A 27,712-nucleotide genomic window follows, 5' to 3' on the forward strand; every position below is an offset into this window, starting at 1 on the left:
TTATGTGGTGTTTGCTTTACTGTCCTAGTTAAGGAATATCCTAGTGGTCATAGGGTGTTAGGCCTTCGTACACCCAGCCCTAGGTGGAGGCCCCAATTGGTAGGAATACAGGGCACATTGCTCCTAAAAGGGGTGAGGGGAAGCGCAGATGGACCTTGAGTAGGGAGGACCAAGGGACTCCACTATTCTGGGGGATCGGGGGTGTCCCAGGAATGGTCAGTCAGTTACTCTATCTATCTGACTTAATTAAGCTTCACAACACCCTTAGGTAGTAGGTACAGATGAGTAAACTGAGGCTAAAATTAAGTTACTTGTCCAAGGTCTCAGAGAGCAGAATGCTCTCAGTGCTTGCTAGAGCAGGAACATGCCAATATATAAATGCTAGATGACGGTTAGGATGTCACTTGAGGACACACAGACAGACACACACATACCAAAATCAGACACTGTGTTTACTAGCAGCATTAAATCCTCTGTTCCACAATTATTTCTCTATCCCTGCACACACACACACACAGGCTTATTGAGAAGTGAAGAAAACACCATTAGTTTACTGCTGGAAAAAAACAGGAAAAATTATGCTTTACCCTGGGTCCCTAAATATTTTTGAAAGGGGACTTTATAGAAAGGAGGGAACTCCCTGCTCACCTCCCTCTGCCTGAATTCCCCTCTCCCTTCACTAAAGATAACTGTCTCAGGCATCTTCTAAAAATCCTATGCGGATTTTGTAACTTTAAACCTGGTCTGAGATCATAATTTTAGTGCTGGCCAAACAGAGTGCAGAGGGCGGGCCTGACTCTTTTTTCAAGACCACCTTAGATAGCCTCCCACCCCTGAGTTAACAAAAAATGCTGACTCCATTCTCAATTACTTTTCTTTAGCTATATAGTTATCACTCTGGGAAAACCTACCCCTCTAGCTACTGCAGTGAAAGGAATATTTGGAACCCAAAAGTTTTTCCACAGTGATTTCTGCTTGTGATTTCAACTTTCTCCCAGGCTGTCTCTAAAATAATCAGAATTTGGAATAGTTTGATCCCAGGATTGGAAACCTATTCTCTAACAGAACTACCAAAGATGTTTATTCAAACTCAACTCCTCATCTTCCTCCTAGGGAGCATGCCCTCCAGGGCATTTGCTGAAGAAGGTAAGAAGAATCCTATGATGAAATTATTTCCAATGATTTGTTGTAATTAACACAGATTGTGTTGTTCTTATTCATTTGCAGTGGGACAGGTCTGTGTTGTTTATTAAGCCCTCCCTTTTGAATTCTTAAAGCCACTGTTGAGTGAGTGTCTAACATGAGAGAGACACGTCCAAGTTTTCAAACTGGTAAGGTTTACTGAGTGTTCAAAACCAGTTTTTGTGCATGTTGCCTTTTACACAGGAATGCAAGGCAGTGGGAACTATTATAAGCACTCAGTGAAAGCATTACATCAACAGCCCTTGAAAATGTCTCCAATTTTACCATGTACTGTGTGCAAGAGGATTCTGTCAGCAATGATTTCGTGTAACTGAAATTAAACTGTGGAACCTTTGATACCAAAGTGATTTTTATTCAAAGAACAAATTATTTGTTAGCAGATTGCACTGTATAGTTCGGTGCACTGTAGCAATGGAGGACTTTCACACTCCTTCTCTTTCAAAGGGGCTTTGCTGATGCTAACTTCACTAGAAGCATGTTTGACTGTATTTCCATTTAAACAAGTATTGTGACAGTTCTTAAGGAAATTGATGAAATGGCAAAAATTATTGATTAAGATAGGTTCTAAGCAAATGTAACTAGACTCTGAAATGTGCTCCGTGCCTGCTCAGGGGGAGTACATTTTGCAAACTATGTCTTTTGAATGTTAGGTATTAGAAGCATGAAATACTCTGCATTCTTAGAGTTCTTGGATTTTTTTATCCAGCTAAAATGTATAGGGGTAGATCTGATCCACTTACACTAAATAGTACCTTTAGTCCATGATGAGTCACATTGAAACTGAGTAATGTGCTATTCAATATAAATCAAGATATCAGAATCTGGCCAACAGGCAATTAACATCAATGGGGTTGCAGTGGTGTAATATAGCGGGCTTTTGCCAACAGAATTCTGCATGACAGGATAAAATGTGTTAATCGTGCCCAGAATTTTCAAAAGCAGAAAATTATTTTGCAAGCTTTTGCTTTTGGGAAGCTACTTAAGATATTGGACCAGATCCTCCGTTCTGTTGGAATCTGTGGAGCTATGTCAGCTGCAGACCTATCCCACTGACTGTCACTGGCACTGCCGGTGCCCAGCACCTCCGAAAATCAGGCTCAAGGTGTCTTGAGTTGTGCTCCCAAACTTTACAGCCACCCAAAGTCAGTGGACACGTTTGAAAACGTTTGCCTATTCCATTTTGTGTTCCCCAAGATAAGCACATTTGGCTCAAATCCCCATTACCCTGCACCTCCTCGTATACATCGGTGCAAAGTGTCAAATGGTATTTTTCTGCTTTAGCATCATTTTCCATTGGTTTTTGTACTTATTTTTCACCGGTATAAATGACTACCCAAGCAGCAGAGAAATGGTGAATCCGCCCAGCGCTGCTGTCCAATTTTAAATGCACCAGAATATCCAGCTGTGAAAAATGAAGCAGGCAGATATGTAATTGCTGTCTGTAATTACTGTAACCAGTTTTGGGGATGTCAGAAGTGCAGCTGAAAGAGGGCTTTTTTAGTTGTTTAAGAAAGGAAAAAACCCTTACTTTCCCTGAGCGCTGACGCAAGGAGTGTGGCTGCGACAGAGTGGGTGTTGTGCCCATCTCCACTGAATGAGTCACAACACTACAGTTCAAACTGTGTTAGCCAGAAACATGTTTGAACACAGCTCTTGCTGGCAAAGTGCTAACATGGTTTTCTTGGGCAGCTTGGATAGAGCTGAACTCTGGTGACCTCTGTTAGAAGTTGGTTTACAGAACCGTGCTATAGACTGGGGAGCTCTTTAATAGTCTAATCTGTCGTCTATTTGGGGTTAAGATTTTTGAGACATACAATTCCATGTGGGTGCAGCACCAACATTGGTTGAATCTGTGTCTGGTATAGTATAAACAAGACTCAGATGGGCATTTGTACCACTGTGTCATTTAACTTGTACCCATTAGTGATTATGGATAAACAAATCCCACAGGACTAATACAATTTCTTTGGCCAATAGAAACTAAGCTGATTTTTTTTGCACTGTTAGGCAGAGTTGTGTCTAAATATAATTATTCTGACCTAAATTATCTCAACCTCTGGGCCAGCAAGACTGGCAGGAGATTTTGTGGAAAGGGACAAAAAGTACAGTCACAGATCATTATAAACAATTACAGAAAGCTTAGGGCTTGTCTTCACGACCTGCCCGGATCGGCGGGTAGAAATCGATCTCTCAGGGATCGATTTATCGTGTCTCGTCGGGACGCGATAATCGATCCCTGAATCGACGCGTGTACTCCACCAGCCCAAGTAGGAGTAAGCGCCGTCAACGGGGGAGCCGTGGCGGTCGATTTGCCACCGTCCTCACAGCGGGGTAAGTTGGAACAGATACACCGAATTCAGCTACGCTATTCCCGTAGCTGAATTTGCGTATCTTAAATCGACCGCCCCTCCCTTAGGGTAGACCTAGCCTAAGTCCAGAGCAAACAGGCTGCTGGACTCCACCTCAGCGTACTTCCTCCTCCGGACATTGTTTTAAGCAAGCCTGAAACTACACCCTCATACGCCACAGAAATCTCTCTCTCTCTCTCTCTCTCTCTCTCTCTCTCTCACACACACACACACACACACACACAATTAATGCAGCAGAGCTCTCACAGCTGTTTGGGGCACAGCTTGGTACCCAGTGTTTCTCAATGAGATGAAGGGTTGGGAAGAAAGAGGTGGGGGGAAGGTCTCCCAAACAGGAAACAAATGAGAAAACCAGTAACAAACATTTACAATTTATTTCGAACACGATGCCTCAGACGTCTGGCCACAGGGCCTCAGAGGGGACAGCAGTAATGGAACCACACTCATGCTGGCATTGTTTTCTATTGCCTTATACTTTTTCATCTCACAAATACCCGGAGAAGCTTCCTGTTGCTAACAAACTCTGTAACATTCACCAGAAATTACATTTGAAAGACTTTCTGAGGGCAAAAGAGCCTATCCACCACTTCTGTGCCACTTATACCATCTTACGAGGACTTCAAAAGGCCTTGAGCTAACCCTCTGCAGAGGGTAGATTTCATGCTGAATGCTTTCCAGAAGGGCCTTCATCATTACAAAACCCATCCAGCTACTATGTGTGTGAGACGGAGTCTATATGGGTGTGTCTTGCTGACTACCTGGAGAGGTACATCATGAATAGTAATAAATTTTTGTGAAAGCCAAATTCAAGTCCAAACTGTTTCAAATTTCTAGTGTTGAGCATATGTTCAGAGAAACCAATAAATATGGACATTAAGAGACTGATTCAGCAAAGCACTTATGCATGTGCTTAAAATTAAGCATGTGTGTTTAAGTGCTTTGCTGAATCGGATATTTGGGAAGGACGCAGTTCCAGGAAAGACTTCTTTTATTGTGATACCAATGATTCTTCCTAGCCATTGTTTACTCATTTTTCATATTCTTTATTCTGCTTGAATTGTACATAGATTCAGCCTACCTTCTGCTATGAGATGAGCAGCGTGCTGCACGCATTGTACAAGAAGCTGACCCACCACTTGAGTTTGTACTGTTTGCTTATGTACTTGTCAAATTCGGATCCCTGGGACTATCTCAGCGCTGCACTCTGCACTCCCGTAGTGCATGGATGAGTGCAGTGCGTTATTGTACTGTAGTTTCAGATGCCAGGCTGATACAAGACAGATTCACACCGAATCTGGACCTTGATATCTGCAGTCTTGGTGAACTGCTTAAGCCCCAGAAAGCTGTGTTTCCTGGCTCCTCTGGAGACCGAGATATTCACAATCTACTAGGCCTGCAGATGGGGCAGCTATTGCAATTGTGGGACAGCAACAGTAGTGGCTTAGCTAAATGCTACAGTCATCAGGCATCAATAGATGCTAGGTCAGATGCTGCATTCTTGGGACTGCAGTACTGAAGGTAGAGGATTTAATGTACCAACATGGAAGACTCAGGAGACAGCATAACTGAAGGTGTAAAGCCCAGATGACTCGAAAGGTCTTTTTCCAGCTCTAACTCTATAAGGAGTATATTGTAAAGATCTATCCTGAAACGGCAGGTGGTGAACTAATCAACACTATTGGTCTTTCTTCTGACCTCTTTGGTTCTACGGCTGGTTTTCTGCTGCAAAATAAAAAAAGCTGTAATCTCTGAATAGTAAAGAGTCACTTTCCCTCCCTTGGCTTTGCCTCATATTCATGGCTACTGGTCATTTACATGACAGTAGTTCTCCAGAACTCTAGTCATTTTCCCTTGCATCTGCCCCAGTTAGAATATTACTTAATTTTGCAGGCATCCTTTATATGAGCAAAGTTAAGTGCAGTATTGGAAAGCTCAGAGGATTTATTTAGAATCAGCTGTTTCTTTGCTAGCTGGCCGTGCAGGATCAGACTCAGAGATGGAAAAGTGCCGGCCTTGTTCCTCTGGCTAGACCAGTCAAGTCACCAGAAACCATCTGCTGCAGGGTGTGGCGGCCAGATACACCAGCCACAGGAAATGTTTCTGACAGTTCAGCAAAATGTTGTCATGCAGCATGAACCACATGGAGCGGCTGGACGACAAAGCACGTTGCAACATAAATCAGGCCCCAACTGGATCCCGTACTGTGCACCAGGAGCTTGCTTTCAACAGGAAGATGCTTTCTTAGGTTCACAGTGTTCTCCCATTCAGTGCCAAAAAAACCAGACCACAAGTCCATATGTCAGGGCATGTATTGGGCACCAGCATCAGGCACTCCAGGGTTTACTTGACACAGACTGCCTCTTCCTAAATAACAAAAACAAAATCAGGGCAGCACCTTTCAAAATGTCACTGCACAGCCACATGTCATGCCATGATTTTCAGTCGCAAACTACCATAAGAAAAAAGAGCCAACAGCACTCTGAAAATAGCCACGCAATGCTTCCAAATAGTCCGCTGTTGCCCCTCTCAGGATTTTACTCTGAGTTTCATGATATTTTATATTTTTGTTAAAGCCTGAGCTGCTGGAGTCATGTGTGTAAGTGAGAACTACAGCTTCATTTTTAAAAAGTCATTTCCTAGTTGCAGATTCAGAACTCAAACAATAAGGGACAAAAGTGGGTCCATACCCAGGGATTTGAATCTCAGACTCATGGGGGTTAGATCTGTGCTAAGATATATATAGGGATCACTTTGCTCACTACCAAATGGCAATCGTCTCTGGAGTAGAATGAATGAGCTGCATATTACACACATTAACACTATGAACGCAATAGTTTACGGCAAGAAGTGAAGAACGCTGTCTCCAAAGGGGAATTTCAGCATGGAGAATGTAGTTACTCCAGGTGGAATTTGGTCTGGACACTTAGGTTAATACACCCATTGTTACAAACAATGCCATAGGGTCTTTAACAGCCATAGGTGCTCAGGAAGTCTCCCTTCCAAGTACTTACCTAATACTTCTTTTGAGGTTTGGATACAGTTAATCAAATTGAAAGTTCCATTTTTTCAGCATGAACTAAATCTGTGGTAGCATTCATAAACTGCATTGTCTGCAAAGTAGGCTACCACATAATATTTAATTATGACATGACAAGATGGAGAACTGGTGGTTTGGCTTCGATTGAAATAAGCACTCAGCCCATAATAGTGGGTATCTCATTGGCCTATATGAAGATTTCACCATGGCACTACTGGGGGTATTATTAGACACAAATAGATTTTCCTTGGTCTAACTTTCTGATCCCACATCATTGGTGGTGGCTTCTCTCAAACTTCCATCTTTGATGCCTCCCAGACTTAGCCCTCTGGTAAAGAACATTTTAAATAAGAAGTGACTTTGCGCCTAAAATCTGAGAATAAACCCTAAGCACCAAATTTGTCTGATGTCATAATGGAGATGACTAAGCCAGCAGAGAATTTGGCCCTACCGGAAGCATGATGAGCAGTAAGGACGACATTAGCCATATTGTAGAACAAATGCGGCACTAAATTTTCTAGTACAGCCCAGTTCTTAAACAGCTCCGTTAAGTGGAAAGGTGTTTCCTCTTCCTTAATAGCATAATTTTCATGCCACACAATGACACAGCCTAAGCTAAAAATTAATATGTACATTCATAAAACTTAATATACCTTGCAATAACCATTTTAATACAAGAAGCGACATGCCAGCGTTGCTCCTTTAAATTAAATGTACAAAGCGCTAAATAGAATTGCAAGGCCTCACTCTGGCTTTAGTTCTATGCACATAACAAAGAGCAGAAGCTGGCCCCAGACCTTTGGCAAAACTATCCAAGCAACATTTTGGAGAGTGGCATGGTGAATATACTGCTTCCCATCTTGGAATCATGTACAGGTTTCTTTGCTGCTATATTTGGCTGAGAATGCCACAGTTGTATCCCGCAATATTTTTTCAAAAGAAATTTTTATTGACCATAAGGTCTTTCCTTCCAGAAGCAAAAACCAGGGTAGTTTAGCTTCAGCAACATATGACTCAGCAACTAATGGGATAATCTGCCAGTTTTGCCACTTCCACTAGTTTCGTAAATAGGATTTTTCAGGCATCTAAAAGTTACAGTCTTTTGAATATTAACAAGAACTTTATGTGTGGAGTGAAGTTCGAGACCATGGAAGTTGTGAAGCAGGTGACCAGTTTGCATCCAGAGCTAAACCTAGAGGTTGTGAAATGCCACCAAAACCAAAATAAAAGAAACTGGTGAGTTTTGCATAGCTCTAGTTGCAAATAATGTTCTTCAAAAGCTCCTATTTTCCCTCCACTTGTTCCTAATCAATCTTGTACTAGTTTGTATCCAATAGGTAGCAATTACTTTGGGGATGGAAAGAAGCCAGGTTTCCTCCAAGCTTAGGGTAGCATGTGTAGATGGCTGTCCCTTGGCTTTCATGAAAATCTATACTCTGTGTGATGCAGTGTGGACAGCACCTCCCATTGTTTCCTGATGTGACATATGGAAGCTTGATAGGACTTGACATGGTGAATGCACATGTTACTTTACATTACAACATAGAGTAGGTATAGAAGATATTCGTATATGGTGGATCAGTTCCCAGATACTAGAGGAGGAGGAGGGTTCCCACAGACAGCATTATTTCATAGGGCTTCAGTAATTTATATCAACCCTTTAACTTTACGAATATAGATTTGGGACGTTACTCAAAATGGAGTAATTACATTACAGATGGTGTAGATAACAGTACTGCTGGGCTGATATGTTAACTACCTCCAGTCTACTACCTCTGTAATGGGAAAGGCATGACATGCTGTATATGAGACATCCCTAAGAAATGTACAGTTATGATCAGCTTTTAATCCAAGCATGGTACTTGGGCAACACCTGAGTACAGCTGCTGCAAAATAGCAATATCAATGGAAATTGTGTGGGGAAGTCATGAAACACCGTCACCTGGCTAGTTCTTTGTAGGTACCAAGCCTTTACTTCTTCTGGTGAATAGAATACCATGTCCATTATACGACAAAAATCTGCTTCTGGTACCTCCTACCAAAACTGACAGTGGGTTTCTGATCGGAAAAGGAGCATTCATATAAACACACGCATTGACCTTAATCTGAAATCTCAGGGCTCTGCACACGATACATCTACAGGTCCATATACAGACTCTATATAAGCAGGTGCAACTTGGATTGAAATCAAGGGAGTTGTACCCATTTCTGTTAGGTTTGAATTTGGCCCCCAGACTTTGAAACAACCCACCATACCTGGGTCAATCAGTGTTGGCATCTGAGGCACACTCACTGGTTCAATTACATTTAAAATTCAAGTTGCTTTGACCCTGACAAATGCTCTGTTTTTAAATCCTGAGAGTTCGTCACTAGGTAATGATTGCTGATTTCAATTAATGAATGTGAATAAAGTAACTTGAATTCTAAGGTGCAGTGACCCACTGACTGTTTTCTGAGTGACCAAGGTAAATTGTTTGAAAGGAGTGTATTCTCCTTTATATATAGTTGGTCATACACAGTCTCATGTTTTATTATGTCAGCATATGATGTGAATAAATCCATGCTACGCACACGCAAAAAAACCTTTACACTGCAGAATGCTTCTTTTCAGATTGTATATTCTGTACTTGGACAGAGAAAAAAACATTGAAAAGCCTCTTCCAATTTTTGTTAAGGTGGATTCTTTAACTGCTTTTACCTAAATATTCCCATTACTGACAGGGAGTGAAACTCACCATATGAAGCGGGGCAGCCCAAAGTCTACTCACCATTTATATCCTATTTAAACCCTATTTTGAGGGCTGAGGTGGGGCACAGGCTGTGTGTTGGCTTTCCACACAGGGGTCTTATTCACTCAGGCTGCAGGGAAAGTCAAAAGGTGGTATCTTCTGTCTTCTAAAGCTTCTTTGTTTTTCTTGGAGATACCTGAGAGACATGCTAACTGACAACTGTCATGCAACTCCTGCTCATTCTGTTGACCTACACAACAGGCCTACTTTGAAAGTAATCATAAGAGGCTTTTCCAGGAGGTTGTCACACCATGATAAAAGTGAGCCATGAGCTCATCTTTACAGATGTGGGCCATGGGATGTATAAGCATTTGAAATATTTTCAAAGCAATACTGAGCTTTCAAAGGCATTGTGTCTTGTTGTGGTGTGAGACGTTGCAACCCAATAGCAGTTGGGGGCTGTGAACTGGAATGCACCCCGTGAGAATTTGGCAATGCACAATGCACTGATTAATCCACATCTGCACCAATCGACAACTGAAATAACAATGATAAGAGATGAGGCAGTGGTAGGAAGGAGTCATGGTTCCAAAGGGGAATGTTATGTTTACAAACTGCTCAGAAATAATAACAGAAACGTATGTCGAACTGAACTGCTGCTTTCTGCGGTGTCAACCTAAAATCTGGATCAGCCTGGGTGAAATTTAAATCTGTACACACGGTCAGTAATGGACCAAGCCCATGCACTACTTAAGTCCCAATTAAGCCCCCTTTTGAAGACTTAAGGGATGAATGGGCTTTGTGCTGAACACTTGCATGAGGTGAATTTCACTCCCAGTGAAGACAGTTTCCCCCCAGATTTGTTCAAGTAATATTTTAAACTTTGGAAAGCTTGAAGGTGAAATCAGATTCACATTTTTTCCTCTCCTGTGTGTTTACATTGGTTTGTAATCAAAAGATTACTTGTTAGTCAGACTACACATGCTGGTTTATTACTGTAAGAGCACTTGCAAGCACTGGGCCTTCCACACTGCTTTTATTACTGGAGAGGTGCTCATAAATACTGGACTGCCCCAGTTACGTACGTTTTCTCCATTATGACCCTTGTGATAAAATCCTGGCCCCATAATAGACAATGAAAAAATTCTCATTGACATCAGTGGGGCTGGGATTCCAGGCTTGGTCTTCGCTCACTCAGGGCTTGTCTTCACTACGGAGCTAAATCGGCACTGCTGCAATCGATACAGCGGCATTGATTTAGCGGGGCTAGTGAAGACACGCTCAATCAATGGGAGAGTGCTGTCCCATCGATTTCTGTACTCCGTTGACATAGTGTAGTGAGGACCCCACAGTAAGTAGATCTAAGCTATGTCGACTTGAGTTATGCTACTAACAACCATCAGTTGTGGTGTAGACCATGCCTCAGATGGAGTTCATTCCTTGTGTACAATAGTATACGTGTGGGAAATGCATTTAACTACATTGGTCACCGTGTATTGAGAATTAGGGTCGACAAACCTAACAGAATCTGAAGTTTTGCAAACCTCTGGTTTTTGGGGTCAGAGAACTAATGAGAGTTTACAAACCCTTTTCACTTGCAATTAAAACCCAAAAATGAATAATAGATTTTAAGGCCAGAAGAAACCATTAGATCATTTAATCTGATTCCCTTAAAACACAGGACACAGGATTTCACCCAACTTCCAATGTATTGAGCCTAATGTTTGATTATCTGCCAGAAAGGCATCCAGCCTGAATTTGAAGCCATCAAGACACGGAGAATCCACCACTTCCCTTTCTTTGTAGTTTGTTTCAATGGTTAATCACATTCACTGTTACAAAATTATGTTTTATTTCTAATTTGTATTAATCTGTCTTCAGCTTTCAAGGATTGGTTCTTGTTCATAAACCCTTTAGTACTTGATATTTTCTCTCCATAAAGGTACTTATATACCATGATCAAGTCACCTCTTTATCTAATCTAATCTAAGATAAAGAGATGGAGCTCTTTCAGGCTGCGCACTATATAAATAACTAATGCAAACATACAGACAAAGAGATTTCCTACAGTACCTTTGGCATACAAAATTGGATTATTTCACTGCCCCTTATGTCTCACTTTGTGAAGCTCACTAATGCTCTACTTGTTCTGCTGCATTGTTTCCTTTCGGCGCCCATGGTATCAAGTAATTCTTAAGGGCTGAAAGCCGTTGCACCGCCAACCTGCCTCTGGAAATTTCCATTACTTGCATCTGAAGAAGTGAGGTTCTTACCCACGAAAACTTATGCTCCCAATACTTCTGTTAGTCTTAAAGGTGCCACAGGACCCTCTGTTGCTTTTTACAGATTCAGACTAACACGGCTACCCCTCTGCTACTTAACAGAATAATTAATTTCCTTGAATGGGGTTCTTGTTATGCGTGTAGTGAACTTTTTTCACTTCCCATGTGGGGTTTTCCTCCATTCATTGGTTTTCTCCATCTGTGCTTATTCTATGACCAGTGTATAAGGGATGTTTTTTCAGTTGGGACTGGGATTATAACTTTAACTGATCCTCACAAGTTGCGTTGTTGAACTCTCAAGCAGATGTTCCTCGGTTTACACACAGTATATACAGCATCCTAATCCAAATATTGTAATGTAAAGGCATTACTTTGTAAACCCAAAGAGGGCTGAAGACAAAGTATTTTATTCTGTATCTGCATTTAGACTTTTTTTGTTCAGTAACTGGATTTTTCTTTTTAAATATTTGATGTTCAGTAGCCATTTCAGATCTGGAGAAATGCCTTTATTAAATACTTTATGGTTTAGATCTGCTCCGGGGAAACATTTAATGTGTATCAGTATTTGCTCTTTTAGAATGCCTTCAAAAATAGAAGAGAAAAATAATCATCAAACACAATTTTTTAAAAATAATTTAGATAGAAAAAGGATTTTTACAGTATTTTCCGACACAAGAATGATATGATTAGATTATAAGATCACTGGGCCAGCTCTTTTTTTGTTATGTGAATACAATACCTAGTAGGGATGTAAATACCGGTAAAAAGTTAACTGTTTAAGCGATTAAAAATATTTCGTTTAAATGGTTAACTGATCTGGCGCGGCTGGGGCGGCTCCAGTCGGGCGGGGTGGGTAGGGCCGCTCCGGCTTGGCGGCAGTGCTCCGGTCACTCTGGCCAGGCAGCATGGCTGGGGCCACTGGGGTCAGTGGACCAGCCAGCGCGGGGCTGCTGGGGTTGGCCGGCTGGCCGGCCGACAGATTAACGGTTAAGGCGAGTTAACCAGTAAGACTAATGCTTACCAGTTAACCGGTTAACATTTTACATCCCTAGTGCCTAGTGCAATGGAGCCCTGATCTTTGATTGGTTGAGGTGCGACCACAATACAAATAATAATATACACTACTCCTTAATACCCTGGCTCACCAGAAACGAGTAGTAAGCAATCCTTCATTTATCAACAGCAAATAGATCTCAGGAGGAAAATAATACTTCCATTTAGAATAAAGAGATAAGTAAGGAGATGGATAATGGGCTATACAGTCTTTCGTATGTAAGATGCAAGTTCAAATTCACCCTGGTAGTGACTGAAAGCTGTTACCCTTGATGGCTGACTGGGGTCTGTGTGAAATTGCTTCAGTGCTTTTGAGCCACTTCCCAGTGGACATCATGGAAAACTACTGCAATTCGTGCACATATGAACTGTCTGAGCAGGGAGACCAGTCAGGACTGAAGTAGTCCATCTTTCAGATCCAATTTTTCAGAAATGACTAGTGATTTTAGTTGCCTCAAATTTTAGGTGTGCAAAATGAAACATCGGAAAGGGGCCTGATTTGCAGCAGATGGGTCCTCTGCACTTTCTGAAAATCAAGGCCTTTAAATTGTCTCTCTAGAGGAAGTTTGCATGGCTGCTTCCCTGCTGTTCTTGTTCTGGACATTTATATAGGAATTTAGGTCAACGTGTTCCAAACTGAGTGTCTAACAGTAGGGTCCTAAATCCATATTCAGGCACCTAAATAGAATCTGTGGGCCTATATTTAGGCTCCTAAATCTATATTTGGACTTCTAAACAGAAACTTCTATATGTGCCTAAATATGGACTTAGAAACCTAACTTTAGATTCTCACATTTCAAAATCTTGGAATAAATCCTCATGGCTGTTAAGGCACTATACATTCATATACAATGTAATGAAGAAAAAATAGTGTGCACATTAAATCAACTGTTCTATAAAACCATTTCATGGGAGAGAGAGAATAAAGCAATAACCCCCTAATGTCAGGCACACAAGACATGAGGCTGCTATTAAGATAATCCAATAATAATTGGGGCAAATAATTTCCCCCTAAATAAAATATTAAAACTATGTGGTAAGCCCTGCTTGCTATAAGCCCCGTGAATAGCTTCCCTCTTTGCTCACATGCAAAGCACTGCAAATATATCACTTGCCACTTTGTAAATCACACTGGGACATGAAAGGTACTGAATAAAACAATTCTATTCATTAAACATATTGCAGGAATACTGTGGAATAGAAACTACCCAATGAGGGAAGCAAAAAATCAGATACTGATTGTTCAGAATACTCTGATTATTAACAGGGATGGTTTTCAGATTTTTGAGCCCCTTGGTCAGGTTAATTTTGGGTGAACCAATTCTCTGTATTTTCCTCTGCCACAATCCCTTTCTTTTTTCATGCCCTCTTCAGTCAATGCATTTATTCAACATCAGTCCTATGTCAAATCTGGGCCTGTCAGACAAGCTGGTGTACAGGGTATACACCGTACCTGTGGTGTTCCATAAGCACCTCTTTTGATTAAACTACATTAATAATGGAGATATCTCCTAGAACTGGAAGGGACCTTGAAAGGTCATCGAGTCCAGCCCCCTGCTTCACTAGCAGGACCAAGTACTGATTTTGCCCCAGATTCCCAAGTGGCCCCCTCAAGGATTGAACTCACAACCCTGGGTTTAGCAGGCCAATGCTCAAACCACTGAGCTATCCCTCCCCCCTAAATATGTCTTGGTAAGAAAAAACTAAGGCCAACTGTTCCAAAACTTGCATTTTTCCAGTATGGCACCAACATCCATACTTAGGTCCCACTGATTTCAATAGGACTCCTTGTGTGCTTAAAGATACATAAATGCTTAAGTGCTTTCCTGGATCAGGGCGTTGGTACCTCAGTAGGTAGCGTGGTTTTCAGAGACGTGAGTACCAACAGCTCCCATTGAATTCAAGCCTTAAAACTTTGTACATTTGAAGCTTTGACACTGCCTACCCTTCCAAAAATCATTAGAAATAAATGATGAGTACTATGGGAAAAACTAGAGTTACAAAGACATTACTAACGTTGGGGGCTCAGAATTTCACCTATTTTTTTCTCTTTGATCTCTACCATTTTGCATCAGAAAGGCCTGAAACTCTGAATATTGCTGGTATTCGAAGCCTTGAGCTGAGAGTTTCAAGAGGAGATGGGGATGCTCAGCATCTTATAGGCCTGGACCATTATTTTGCTTTCTGTACAAAATCAGGTGTTAAGTTGATTTGAAGTCTATAGGGTGACAGATAAATTGTTTGAATATCATCGCTACGGCGTTCCATTGCGGTTTAGTGAAATAGTCAGGACAACTGTCTTAATTAAATTATTTCTTGATAGAGACATTTCTAATAAATGCACTGCAGCCCAGACTGGGGGAATATATATATAGTGCAGTATGTATTCAAGGAAAGAAGAACTGGATATGGAAATCAGTGAGTAATTTAGAGATCACTCCACAGCACTTGAAGAAATTTTGTGTAGAAACCAGATGCACACTGAGCCCCTCCATCAAGTGTTTAATAATGCCAGTCGTGGTAACAGGCAAACCCAGTCTAATTTAGAATTAAACTATATCTGATTTAACTTGCTTCTAGGGACTTGCCTTTGTATTGTCCTTAGTGGGGAAGTGCAAAACCTTCCCAAACACATGCCTTTGAGAGTCCTCTTCACAGTTCAATGCTCTATCACATGAATTCCAATGGCACAACCGAGCAGCTGTTCATTGTTACTTTAAGTCAATCACAGGTGAGTATTGTTTCGGCATCCAGGGACCTCTCTAAAAAGCAAAATCCTACTTCTCACCACGAGTTCCATTTACAGTACCTGGTGGACTCAGCACCTCTGGCCAAAACTATTTAAACATTGTAAATAAAGGACAGCTGATTTCTTGGCTAGGGTACTCAATACAAACCAAAGACTTAGGCCACAACGTTAAACCAAAGTATATTGCTAATATACATGTGTATATTAGCAATATACCGATAGTTTACCTCCACTGCCATATCTACCTATCTCATGTTGAATATACTTAATTTGGAGAATGTTCAATTTAGCCATAATAAGTGACCATCAACTGAATCCCTAACTCATTTTCTGTGTTTCCCTTAGCAAGCACAGTTCCACTGGAATATAACACGTTCGGTTTCGAAGACAGAAATGACTCAGAGGTTGAAGAAAGGCCAACTCTGGTGGGTGTCTCTTGAACCTGAGGATCTTCAGACCTAGCTGGCACTGTATTCCTTGTCTTCTTGCTTTGTCTTTTGAGCAGTCAGATTTTGAGCTTGTGGCTTTATGGCAATAAGTGATGATTTGTTCCAGAAATAAAGGGTGGCCAAATACCAGTTTTTTGCTTTGCAAAACTTTGGGTGGTGGGAGATGAAGCTGAAAATAATTATAACATTTGCTGAATTTCACAGAATATTCAGGGCTTGCTATGCACTGTCTTATACCAGTTCTGCCCTGGTGTGCCTCCATTGGCTTCGGTGGAGCTGCCCTGATGTTGAACTGATGTAACACAATGGACAAACAAATTTGTAAATTTCTACGACACTGGGTAAAACTCCCCTTTCCCTGCCTCTGCATTGACAATGTTTTGCTGTTAGTGATTGCTGTGGCAAGCAGTTCTAACTTTCAGTTGCATCGACTGTTGTTCCTTTACAGTAAAGTTGAATTAGTGACAATGAACAAAAACCCAATGATCTAATTTTTCCCTTTAGAAACTGATGAACTGCCATATTGTCCTCGATACTGGAAATACTTCCCCACAGCTGCGTTCCTAAAAGCTGGCCTTCATGGTGGACATAGCTTATTACTGATCAGTAATCCAGCATGTGTTTTTCACACTGAAAATCCAGACAGTCAAATATAGACTTATATTATTATTATAAAAACTTGTAAAACACACGACAGCCAAACAGGGCTGCTTCTTTTCTGTCTTTGTTTCACACACTTTTTTTTGTGTGAAACATAGGGCTTGATTCTCAACTGATCTTGAGCTGGGGATAAAAGGTACCTGGTTGTGGCTCCCTGATCATGTGGCTGCTTCTGGCCCAGTCCTGGGGTAGAATTAAGCAGCCTAGGGATTGCTGGACTGCAGCACGGTCACACTTCATCCCCATCAAGCCATAGACAGGAGGATCTGCAGGCAATTGCATAGGAGATGGCTATCCTTTCTATATGCCCACAGGGGACTCCCTCAAACTAGGACAATAGGATACCTTTTCAGTCCTTCTTTGCTGCAGGAGTAGAACAAAAAGAGCAGAGCTGACCTCAGAACCCAGACATTGGACTTTATGCAGGCGAGGAAATTAAAGTTCTGCCTTTATATATAAATGTTCAAGAGATTGGGTCTTACCTTGTCTTGCTCTTTCTCTTTTTACATTCACTCCTCCCAGTTGCCTACAAGACTGAACACCATAAGAAACTTGTTCCCCTTAGAAGATCTAATAACCACAGAAAGTATGGTCGCCGATAATGAAGACAGTGAGAACTCTACTGATCCGGATGTTGTTGAAAATTCTGAAGGTAGAAGCCTTTACTTGTGATTTTTAGTTTTACTAGACTGTAAGTTATGTTCACTGAGGTTCATGAACCTATCAAAGCCAAGCTGGGCCTATTCATGGCTTTGCACTGAAATCCCATGAATTCTAGCGGTTGCAACTGAGCTTTGCATATGAGGTTTGTTTCAAAATGGAAAGTCAAAGTGGAACTGGGATGGCATTCGTCTAGCCGCAATATGAAATAGTTCCACAGATCCCTGCAAAGCAAATTTCATACAGTTGTCTGGAACAGCCTGGCCTTGGGCTCTGCTTTCCTAAGTACCTGCAACCCTCCACCTCCCAAACTGCTGTCACTCACACAAGCAGTTATTGGAGATGTCGCTGCCCCAGGTCTCTCACTGTTCTACCTGGACATTGGAACTGGCTCTATCTGTTGATAAATAAGAAGAGACATTAAGTTAACTACAGTCCTCAGACAAAATTTCTGTCTTTTGTTGCTGGTTTCTTTCTCTGCTTTTCTATGCTGCAGCAGTTGTATATCCCTGGATAGAAGATCAAACACATTTGTTTAAAAATGTATGTTCTTCTGTCTCCTTACCTGATTCTTTGTCTCTGCTGCCAATCTGGGCATCTCTTGACTTTGTTCATTATTAAATAACAGAAGCAATGGTAACCAACTCTGAATTTTAGAGGGGGAGTTTCAGACTCACTTTCTAAATTATGTGTGGGTGATTTGAGATCACTTTCCTCTAGGAAAGAAAGCAGCTATTGTGTTTCATCTCCTGGTTGCTACTCAAGTAAGGAGTTAATAACACTGGCTAGAGAAAGAGATTGTACAGACTCTGTACAAACTTCCCACCCACAAGCTTTGACAATGCATTGCAGTTCCAAACTGCAACACACTTGTTAGTTTAGGCTTGGTTCTTTATTAAGTAGAGACTGTCACTCATGCCAAATTGTAGCAGATTATGGGGTGGATGCAGGCCAATGACTACTTGGAATTAGTATGTGGTGACCAAATTATCTGGCCCCAAGTTTCTGGAGTTCAAAGGTGTATGCATTAGTTAAGCCAAGGCAATATCAAGTTCCTACCATTTTATTTATATACAGAGCCACTTTTTTAATTATCGGAAGAAGGAAAAAATTTGGTATCAGTCAAGTAAGTACAAGACAGTATATACAAAGAATTTCTATTATTTAGGTCAGAACACCTTTTGTACTAAAAATCTTCCAGTCTTCAAATTAAAATCTACTTCCAACAACCATAATAATTGTAGTGTGCACAGTAATGCTCGCTAAACACTTCTATTCAAAGATCTTACAGTGCTTAACATTAATGAACACACAACACCCCATTGCAAGGGGGCTAGTATTATCTTCATTTTACAGATGGGGAAACTGAGGCATAGAGAAGAAAAGTGACTTGCTCAAGGTCATGCAGGACATCAGTGGCAGAACCAGGAATAGAACCTAGATTACCTGCGTCCCCAGCCAGTGCCTTAACCACAAACCATTCTGCCTCATAACAGCTGCAAGCCCTTTATAGGCAATCTCACCAGTCACTTAAAACAGAGAACCCTTCCCTAAATTAGTGCTGTTCAGAATTTAATACCCAAAGAATTGTTTTTTCATAAGGTGCAGTCTGAGACCCACCAATTAACTGTAGCATGATACCCTGAAACTGCATGGGCTTTGAACAGTTACAAAAGGGTTATTACTGATCTACCCTATTTTTATTGGTACCTTTCATGTTAAAACTAAGAGGAATGAGTAAATGCTCAGGAACTGTGAGAAGGAAAAGTTTGTGCATTATTATAAGCATTTTTAAGTGCCATAAAATATTATGGGTGTACTGAGCTGTCCTAGCCATCAGTGCCCAGTTTGTGCCAAAGAGCAAAAATATCTTCCCAGTGTCTTACTTTTTCTGTCAAAACACAAACAAAGTCGTCCTAAAAATGACACATTTTCCTTAAAACATTGGCATTGTGTCATAAAGCATCCTACTGCTGCACTGTCAGATTGCAAGCCAATAACACACTGTGCAGTACAAACTCGGGGGGGGGGGGTAGTTGGCCCCATGGGGTGCAGATACTGTAACAGATATGTTCAGGTCAGACAAGCTCATGGCATCCAAAACAAACTTGCCTTCCTGTCCGGTTAGGCATAAATCTAGAGCAGAATCAAAAACAAAAAATGAAAGATTAATGTCTCTGGGCTCAAGCCTCAGTCCAAGTTTGACTAGCCCACTTAAGGATCCAATGTAGGAAATAAAATGATATACCAAATAAACGACACTAGTTTTAATATCTGGGACACTGATCACTTCCCTGCCTGTTTGTTGTCCTGATTTTAACCAGGCAGGTGTCACTCTGCAGTTAGGTTAGCTAAGATATTGCTATTATTTATTACACAAAAAACTGTGTTAAAAGAACATTAAGGTTGCAAAGTCAAGCACTCAAAAGTTAGGAAACACCAGAGTTAAGGTGATCTGTGAGATCTAATTTACAGTGGTTTTACACCAGTGTAGCTCTATTGATTTAAATGGTGCTGATCCTGATTCACACCAATTCAAGATCTCTTTAGTCGGTTTGTCTTTGGGCTGGCCTACACTGACAAGTTAGGTCGACCTGGGGCGAAAAATCCACACCCCTGAGCAACGTAGTTAAACTGACCTAACCCCGGTGTAGACATGGAAGAATTCTTCTGTCAACCTAGTTACCACCTCTGGGGGAGGTGGATTAAGTGTAGTGACAGGAGAAATCCCTCCTGCACTCTAGGGCAGCGGTTCTCAATCCACGGCCCAATTAGCCCACAGCTGCAGCCCAGGTCAGATGTGAGCTACAGGCTGCAGGCTCCGGGCTCCAGGCTGCCCTGCTGCACAGCGAGCTCCGGGCTGCTGGCTCTCAGCTGTCCTGCTGCAGGACAGGCTCCGGGCTGCCAGCTCCTGACTGCCGCATGGACCCACATGGCAGGGCTTGGGGTCTGGGCAGCCGGCTGCTGCCTGGCCCCATGCAACGGAGGCCTGGCAGGATCTGGGGTCCGGGCAGCCAGCTACCGCCCGGCCTCATGCAACGGGGTCCCAGGGGGACCCGGGCAGCCAGCTGCCGCCCAGCCCCATGCAATGGGGTCCCAGCGGGATCCGGGGTCCGGGCAGCTGGCTACCGCCCGGCCCCACCCAGCAGGGTCTGGGGTTGGGGTCCTGGCTGCCCCCTGACCCCGCACAGTGGGGGGTCAAGGTCCCCGCGCAGCAGGATCCGGGTCCCTGCCCCTCACCCCACACCCAGCTCTCCGCTCCTGGCCCCACTCTTTGGAGGGATCTCTGGGCAGAGGGTGCTGAGCATAGGGGTTTGTGGGGGGTGTTAGGTGGGGGGCACTGTGGTTCTCAACCTGCGGCCCACAATGATAAATAGGTTGAGAACCGCTGCTGTAGGGAGTATCTACACTGAAGCGCTACAGCTGCAGCTGTGCTGCTGTCGCATTTTACGTGTAGACACAGCCTTTATTTCAGCTGTGAGGCTCAGTCTCTTCACAACTCCTTTCACTCTACACTCTCTGTGTGCTCTCTATTTACACTCACTCCCCAATTAACACCCTATTAAACTGCGCACCTGTAGTGGTTTCATTCTCAGACCCGTTGGGCTGTAGTTTTTATAACCTCCCCTACAGTGTGACATCATGGTATGAAGACATAACAGTCACCGTATTAAAAAGTTATTTTGGTTTTTTCTTTCCAGACGAAGTGGGTGGCGAGCCAGGGACTACAGACGAGAAAGGTAAGTAACCAAATTGGTTATAAAAGGAGTAGATGCACTTAAATCCCACATGATATACGGCTATGAACTTTTAAAGGCTTTAAAGGGCCTGTCTCAAAGCCCATTGAAGTAAACGGACAAACTCTCTTTGACTCCAACAGGCCCAAAGAAAGTGAGCAAGGAAACTGCTAAACCTAAATGACATATTTTCAAGTGGTTTGCAGTATTGTTGTAGCCATGTTAGTCCCAAGGTACGAGATAGACAAGGCGGGTGAGGTAAAATCTTTTATTGGACCAACATCTGATGGTGAAAGAGACAAACTTTTGAGCTATACAGAGCTGAGGAAGAACTCTGTGTAAGCTCAAAACCTTGTGTCACCAACCAGTGCTTAATAGGCAATGAAAAAGGTGCCGGGGCTCAAGCAAATTTTTTTTTACTTTCATAACTGATGCGGCAAGCCTGGAAGTGCCGGGCTCTGAACTGCCAAGCGTAGAGGTGCCGGGGCTTAGCCCGGCACAAATTAAGCATTATCACCAACAGAGTTTGGTCCAGTCGGACCTGTCATGTCTCTCTAAATCTAAATGACATATTTTACAGTTCACAGGATTCAGGGAAGATTCCCATGGAATCGAATGTGACAAAAATAATTCCATTTTACTACAAAATATTAGGACCTCTTACTATCCGGCCCCATAGTTATACATGGGTTACGTGGAAAACATGCTAACATCCTATACATTTCCCCACTCAGATGGCCTGGCAACAGTTGCACTGGTTGGAATCATCGTTGGAATCATAATAGCAGTGGGAATCGTTACTGGAATCATCATTGCCGTCGTGAGGAAAATGTCGGGCAGGTACTCGTAAGTAGATTACTAGGCCGGCTTTATGGCTAGAGGCTGCTATATCTCCAGGTTCAGTGACGGACACACTTCAAAAGGAGTTTGATTCAAGATCCAATGTAGTCTTTCCATTGACTTCAAAGGGTGGGGGATCAAGCCCAAGGTCTGGATACATTCCAGATACGCAGCCAAACATTCTAGCAGTTTATCTGAACCCCAGGAGAGACTGGAAAGCTCACAGGAACGGGCCCTAATATTTCTAGCAAGTCTACTTTTGGACATAGTGAAACATAGTTTGGGACTGCCCTTTATCATGGCATTCGGTGCTTTTCATTCCAGTTGTGTCTGGAAAACAGAAGTGAAGGGGGAAGAAGGGAAAGAAATATCTAAGCTTCAAAAAAGTCTGATCAACATCCACTTCCAGATATAAAAGCAGAGAACCACAGGGCTAGAAGGGACCACAAGGGCTATCTAGTTTAGCCTCCTGCCAAGATGCAGGATTTGTTGTGTCTAAGCCACCCAAGACAGACGGTTCTCCAGCCTCCTTTTGAAAACCTCCAGTGAAGGAGCTTCCACGACCTCCCTAAGCATCTGTTCCATTCTCCTACTGTTCTTACAGTTAGGAAGTTTTTTCTGTGATTTAATCTAAAACTGCTGGGCTGTAGTCTGAATAATTTACTTATTTATTGGTGGTGCTGAGGGAGGGTGTGTCAGTTTCTTTCCTTCACTCCTCCAACTGGGTCATCTACAATCCTTAATCATTTATACAGTAGAGACAGTTAGTCAGGCAGGGGTGAGCAGAGACAAGAAAATGTTCTCATTCGCTGACCTGTTTCTTGTGACAGTCGGTCCCCAGCCAAGGAGCCTTAGGGAAGGATAAACTGATGCTGTCAGTTGTCGGAGCAGACTCACCAGAGTGAAAAATCAGACTGAGGCAGTCTTCTCTGGAACAGGCCTCTAACTTCTCTTTAATATCTATTCTGTGCAGGTTTCACTCAGTGCATCAACCTGTGGCAGAGTCAGCTGTCTCATGCTGGTATCTACACAGGACCAGATTCTACGCTGGGGTTAACTGGCATCGCTCCAGTTCACACCGACTGAGGATCTAGTCCTGTCTCTCAGCGTCAGTGTTTATGAGAACATCAGTACAAATCAAAGGAGACGGACCCAAAGGGCTGTCTCCCTTTAGTCTAGTTTTTTCAATTACATTAAATTATGATCTAAATTTAATACTTTAATTAAGTTTTAAAAACCAATTTAAACTAATTTTAAAGGTATCCCTACTGAGAGAATTAGAGCTAAGCTTAGCAGATTCTTGGTCAGAGAGTTTATGCATGAAATTATCCTGGCTGCATATGCCAACCAGAAAGATGCAGGTGCAAACACCTATTTAGCTGTATTTGCATGTACTATTCTCTGCAAATGAAGCACACCATTGCACACACCCTCTTTGAAAACCTGGCCCTCATAAAAAACAAATAGTAAAGACAATCTTTTTGTTTTGATTTTATTTGCCCTGTTACATGTCTGGCAGACTTCTGAGTCTGGAAAATAATGGGTTCATTCCCCCCGAGCTTCCTTTATTTTCTTGAGTTTTTGATTTAAGTAAGCCCAAAGGTCCAAATAAACATTGGCTAAACCCCACCACTATCTAGATGGTTTTCATCCAAAATCATAAATCAACACAGATCTGCTGAAAAGCTAGTAGAGGCTCATTGCAAGATTTAGGAATCCAGTTTGAGAATTTTGTGTTTACAGTAAAGCCCCCAAATTGGAGAACTTTGCATGACTTTAGGTGCGATTCCAAATTTTTCAGACAATATCAGTTTCTACCTTCATTGAAAGACAGCGAGGCTATATGTGTAGACTGAAGAATCGCAGCACCATCTAGTAGTTAGTGCATTAGACTGAAACCGAGGAGGCTGGGGTCATAATCCTGGCTCTGAAATTGATTGGTTGTGGGTCCTTGGGAGCACCACTTACCCTCTTTGTGACTCAGTTTCTCCTTCTGTAAAATGGGGGGTACTAACCATACCTATTCCACTTAATCAACCGAAGGCAAATCACCCTGTTCCTCATTGTGCTAAGCCTAAGAAAACAGGCTTGGCTTTGTCTGACCCTGTGGAGTTAGGAGAATTCTCAGGAACAGCTCCACAGCCATTACTGTAATCTCAGGCCTGAGGAACAGTCCACAGTCCATTCAGCCTATGTGCTGGCAAGAATGGCTAGTCAGTGGATCCATGTAGTCACAAAAGCCTGGTCCTTCTGCCTCCAAGTGCCCCTGCATCCCCCACCAAGTTCTGCCAGGTCAGTGGTCCTCAAACTTTTGTACTGATGACCTCTTTCATATAGCAAGCCTCTGAGTGCGATGTCCCCTAATAAATTAAAAACACTTTTAAATATATTTAACACCATTATAAATGCTGGAGGCAAAGCGAGGTTTGGAGTGGAGGCTGACAGCTCACAATCCCCCCAGGTAATAACCTCACAACCCTCTGAGGGGTCCTGACCCCCAGTTTGAGAACCTCTGTGCTAGGTAATGGCTCAAGTGGAACTTTAATGGAGTTCAGCTCTATACTGCAATTTTGTATCTGGGACTGTGCCTCCTCTCCCCGTATGGCTGTAGAGAAGGAGAGAGGTTTGTAATGCACATTGAAATTCTCTGACGGAGAGTGCTCTAAGTACTGAGTGTGGTTATTATTTCCTGTTTAATTTATCCAGCAAATATGTTTGCTGTGAAATGGATGTGTACCCAATGCAAACAGATCCTTTTCATTTCCAATTTCTGCTCCAGTAGAAACAAGGAAACAATATTTCTCTATACATTGTCAATGGAATCTATGCATACTTTCCATCGCCAATATCATAGGTCATTATAATGAAATGCCAATCTGGTTTTAAAGTATTTTAAATGCTCTCCTATCACCTATCATTTAACTGGTATGTGACTGTGTCTGGAGCAGATATTTCAAGTTTCCAAAGTCCCTTCAAAATCTCCAGCTCTGGTGGCATCTGCCTCCTTCCTGCTTTTGGAAGACAATCTTCCACATATAGTGGTGTCAAATGGAAACGCTATCCCCTCCAACCCTTGGATGTGCCTCTCAACTTTCTACTGTTCTCTGTTTAATCTCTTCCCCCATGTTACCAATTTACCATTGGGAGAGATAGTGCTACAGAGAGCTACCATCTCTACAATGGGACAATCAATAGTAGAGCTGGAAAAATGATGAGGAGGGGATAAAATTGCAAATATGTCATCAATATTAGGATTCAATTTTTTGTCAGATTTGAGCCATTACACTATGTTAAAACCCATTCATGAATTTGTATAGCTTCAAAACTGGTCTGCATGGTTTGGTTGAACACACCTGCGTCAATGTTTGCAAAGTGCTTAGATACTATGATGACAAGGCCTACTAAGGAGATAGACAGAGGATAATATTTTCAAAAATGCCTGACACTTGTGCTCATATCATTTAGGCACTTTTGAAAATCCCACCCAGATACGGTGCTCTGGAACAGCACATGTTCTTATAATAAGGTTTAAGGAGGATTTAAGTGGCATTCTGCTGGCCACTGCACAGGGGTGAGTTTCACCTTAGGGTGACTCATTTTGAGGCTGGAATACCTAGAGACAACACTGGATGCTGCATAGGCTGTCTTCTGTTCACTTCTGACATTCTTGGAATATATTCTAGTACTGACAAGATATACGAACAGCAAGACCAGCCCATGAGTGCTTTGCAAAACTGAAAGAAGTAAAAATGTATTGAATACTGTCAGGGCCGGCTCTAGGATTTTTGCCGCCCAAAGCAAAAACAATTTTGCCCCACCGCCCCTAAATTAATTACCCCACCCCCGGCCCCACCTCAACTCCGCCCCTTCCCCAAATCCCCAGCCCTGTCTCCTCCCCCCAGGCTCTCAAGCCTAGGAGGGAGAGAGGGAGGGAGGGGGAGAAGCAGCGCTGCGCCGCGGCCACTCGGAGTCTCCCCCTCCCTCCCAGGTTTGAGAGCCTGGGAGGGAGGGGGAGACTCCGAGTGGCCGTGGTGCGGGCGCCGCTTCTCCCCCTCCCTCCCAGGCTCTCAACTCTGGGACGGAGGGGGAGCAGCGGCGCGCGAAACGGCCGCTCGGGATCTCCCCCTCCCTCCCAGGTTTGAGAGCCTGGGAGGGAGGGGGAGACCCCGAGCCGCCGCGGCGCGCGAAACAGCTGATTCGCGCGCCGCTGCTCCCCCTCCCTCACAGGTTTGAGAGCCTGGGAGGGAGGGCGAGTAGTGGCGCGTGAAACGGCTGTTTTGCGCGCCGTGGCAGCAGCAGCGGAGGTGAGCTAGGGCGGCCGGGGCACATTTTTAGGGGCGGCATTCTGGCGCCGGCCATGCCGCCCCTAAAAATGTGCCGCCCCAAGCACCAGCTTGTTTTGCTGGTGCCTAGAGCCGGCCCTGAATACTGTATTTGGGGAATGCACTTCACCCTGCTTTAGTAAATAGGCAGCAGAAGCAAGCTGCACTGGTGATAGACAGGCACTGGAGAGAGGAAAATATTAACTGGGAAGGGGAGGAAAGAGGCAGTGGGAAAGGCCGGGAGGAAGAGGTGAGAGATGACAAGAGAGAAGACACACAATGAATATATTTTTCTGACTCTGGGACACAAAATAGTATAACGTCACCCCATTTTTTCATTTCTTTTCACAGGCCCTAAAAATAAGTGAAGAAGGAAATCATGTCGTTTTAAGCCAGAAAATAAAAGTGCTTCCTATTTTACAACTGCTAGAGACTCTGCTCCTGTATCGCTGTGAGAAAATGATCCATGGAAATCGTGAATGCAGAATTCCAAATCCATGGGGACTCCACACAGCTTTCCAGAGGGATGCTTTACAGACTTATCAGAAATGCAACGATTCATAGGACTTTAATAATCAAAAGTATTTAAGAGGAATGAAACAAAAAAAACATGCTATAGAAAAGAAAAACAACAAGTAAAGCCAAATGCAGCGGAAAGGTGCTTTATTGGTAGTATAAATACAATTGTAGATAGGTGTTAAACCATGCCAAGAAAAAGTCGTCATCTCACATTGCGTCCTATTGGTTCCTCTGAAAAGTTAAATCCAGATTCTTTTCTGTTATAAGCTCACTGTGAAGTCAGAAAGTCTGGTGTATCTATCCTATAGATGTTTAAAACCACCAGTCCTTGTAGGATGTTGATTTACTGAATCTGTATTGTTTAGCAAGGTAAGAAAGTAACTTCATCCTAACAAATCTAGAATTGACTTCAGAGGGAGACAACTGTATTTAAATGATGTAAGCAAATTGCATTCATGGCCTGGCACTTAAATCATTCTGGGAAGGATGCTGCACTTCTATACAGAAAAGCATGGTAGGCCCAGCTGGAACTGACCTACCAACTCATCTCTCTGACTGTTGTGCCAAGACCTTCTGTCTTCTCTGTTGCAGAGATGTGCAGGGATTGGAATACACATCCTAACTTAAGCAGTACTAGGAAAATACCCATTTTTGATGGGTCATCGTAACCTATTACTCAATAAGAGTTGGATTTGATGTGTAGACGATGTCTGAATCAGTAAATGGCATTCTTGTATACCTTTTTCTTTTCTTTACTTTTCTTTTCTTTTTAACTGTATGGCAGGCTGAGTTTGGCCACACACTGTGCCACATCAGATCACTGCACATATTGATGAGGTGTAACACTTCTCTGGACACAACATAATTTTTACCATGGTATACATGATGCCGTGGGACAGGATGTGACAGATTTCCAAGTAAAAGGCTTTAAGTTCCAAATGGCTGCAAAATGTCATGTTTTGTAAGGGCCTACTCTGGAATCCACTTCTGCAGAGTGGACTAAACATGCCAACGTTTCCAGATTTGCTCTTCCATTTCCTTTGTCTGCTATGATCTATCATATAGAGCTGAGCTTTGGAAATAAAAAACTATGGTGTATCTTA

The 27,712-nt window shown here is 42.6% G+C and overlaps 1 protein-coding gene across 2 annotated transcripts; it reads left to right on the top strand.

Moving 5' to 3' along the window:
- The first annotated feature begins 781 nt into the window (after nucleotides 1–781).
- PDPN (podoplanin) lies at nucleotides 782–27,712 on the top strand. Of its 2 annotated transcripts, none has more exons than XM_005292789.5 (6): nucleotides 782–1,146; nucleotides 15,768–15,847; nucleotides 17,054–17,183; nucleotides 20,893–20,931; nucleotides 21,663–21,774; nucleotides 26,442–27,712. In XM_005292789.5, the coding sequence occupies exons 1-6, from the start codon at nucleotides 1,077–1,079 to the stop codon at nucleotides 26,446–26,448; spliced, it is 438 nt and encodes a 145-aa protein (XP_005292846.1). In that variant the 5' UTR covers nucleotides 782–1,076; the 3' UTR covers nucleotides 26,449–27,712. The 2 variants fall into 2 exon arrangements, with proteins under 2 accessions (XP_005292846.1, XP_005292847.1); XM_005292790.5 differs by having other exon boundaries at nucleotides 807–1,146; nucleotides 21,663–21,768.

This window comes from Chrysemys picta, chromosome 21, assembly GCF_011386835.1.
Source record: "Chrysemys picta bellii isolate R12L10 chromosome 21, ASM1138683v2, whole genome shotgun sequence".
Taxonomy (NCBI): domain Eukaryota; kingdom Metazoa; phylum Chordata; order Testudines; family Emydidae; genus Chrysemys; species Chrysemys picta.

Coding starts and splice junctions, on each gene's coding strand:
- PDPN (XM_005292789.5), top strand. CDS start 1,077: ATGTTTATTCAAACTCAACTCCTCATCTTCCTCCTAGGGAGCATGCCC. Junction 1,147..15,767: donor CAGGGCATTTGCTGAAGAAG/GTAAGAAGAATC, acceptor TGTTTCCCTTAG/CAAGCACAGTTCCACTGGAA. Junction 17,184..20,892: donor TGTTGTTGAAAATTCTGAAG/GTAGAAGCCTTT, acceptor TTTTCTTTCCAG/ACGAAGTGGGTGGCGAGCCA.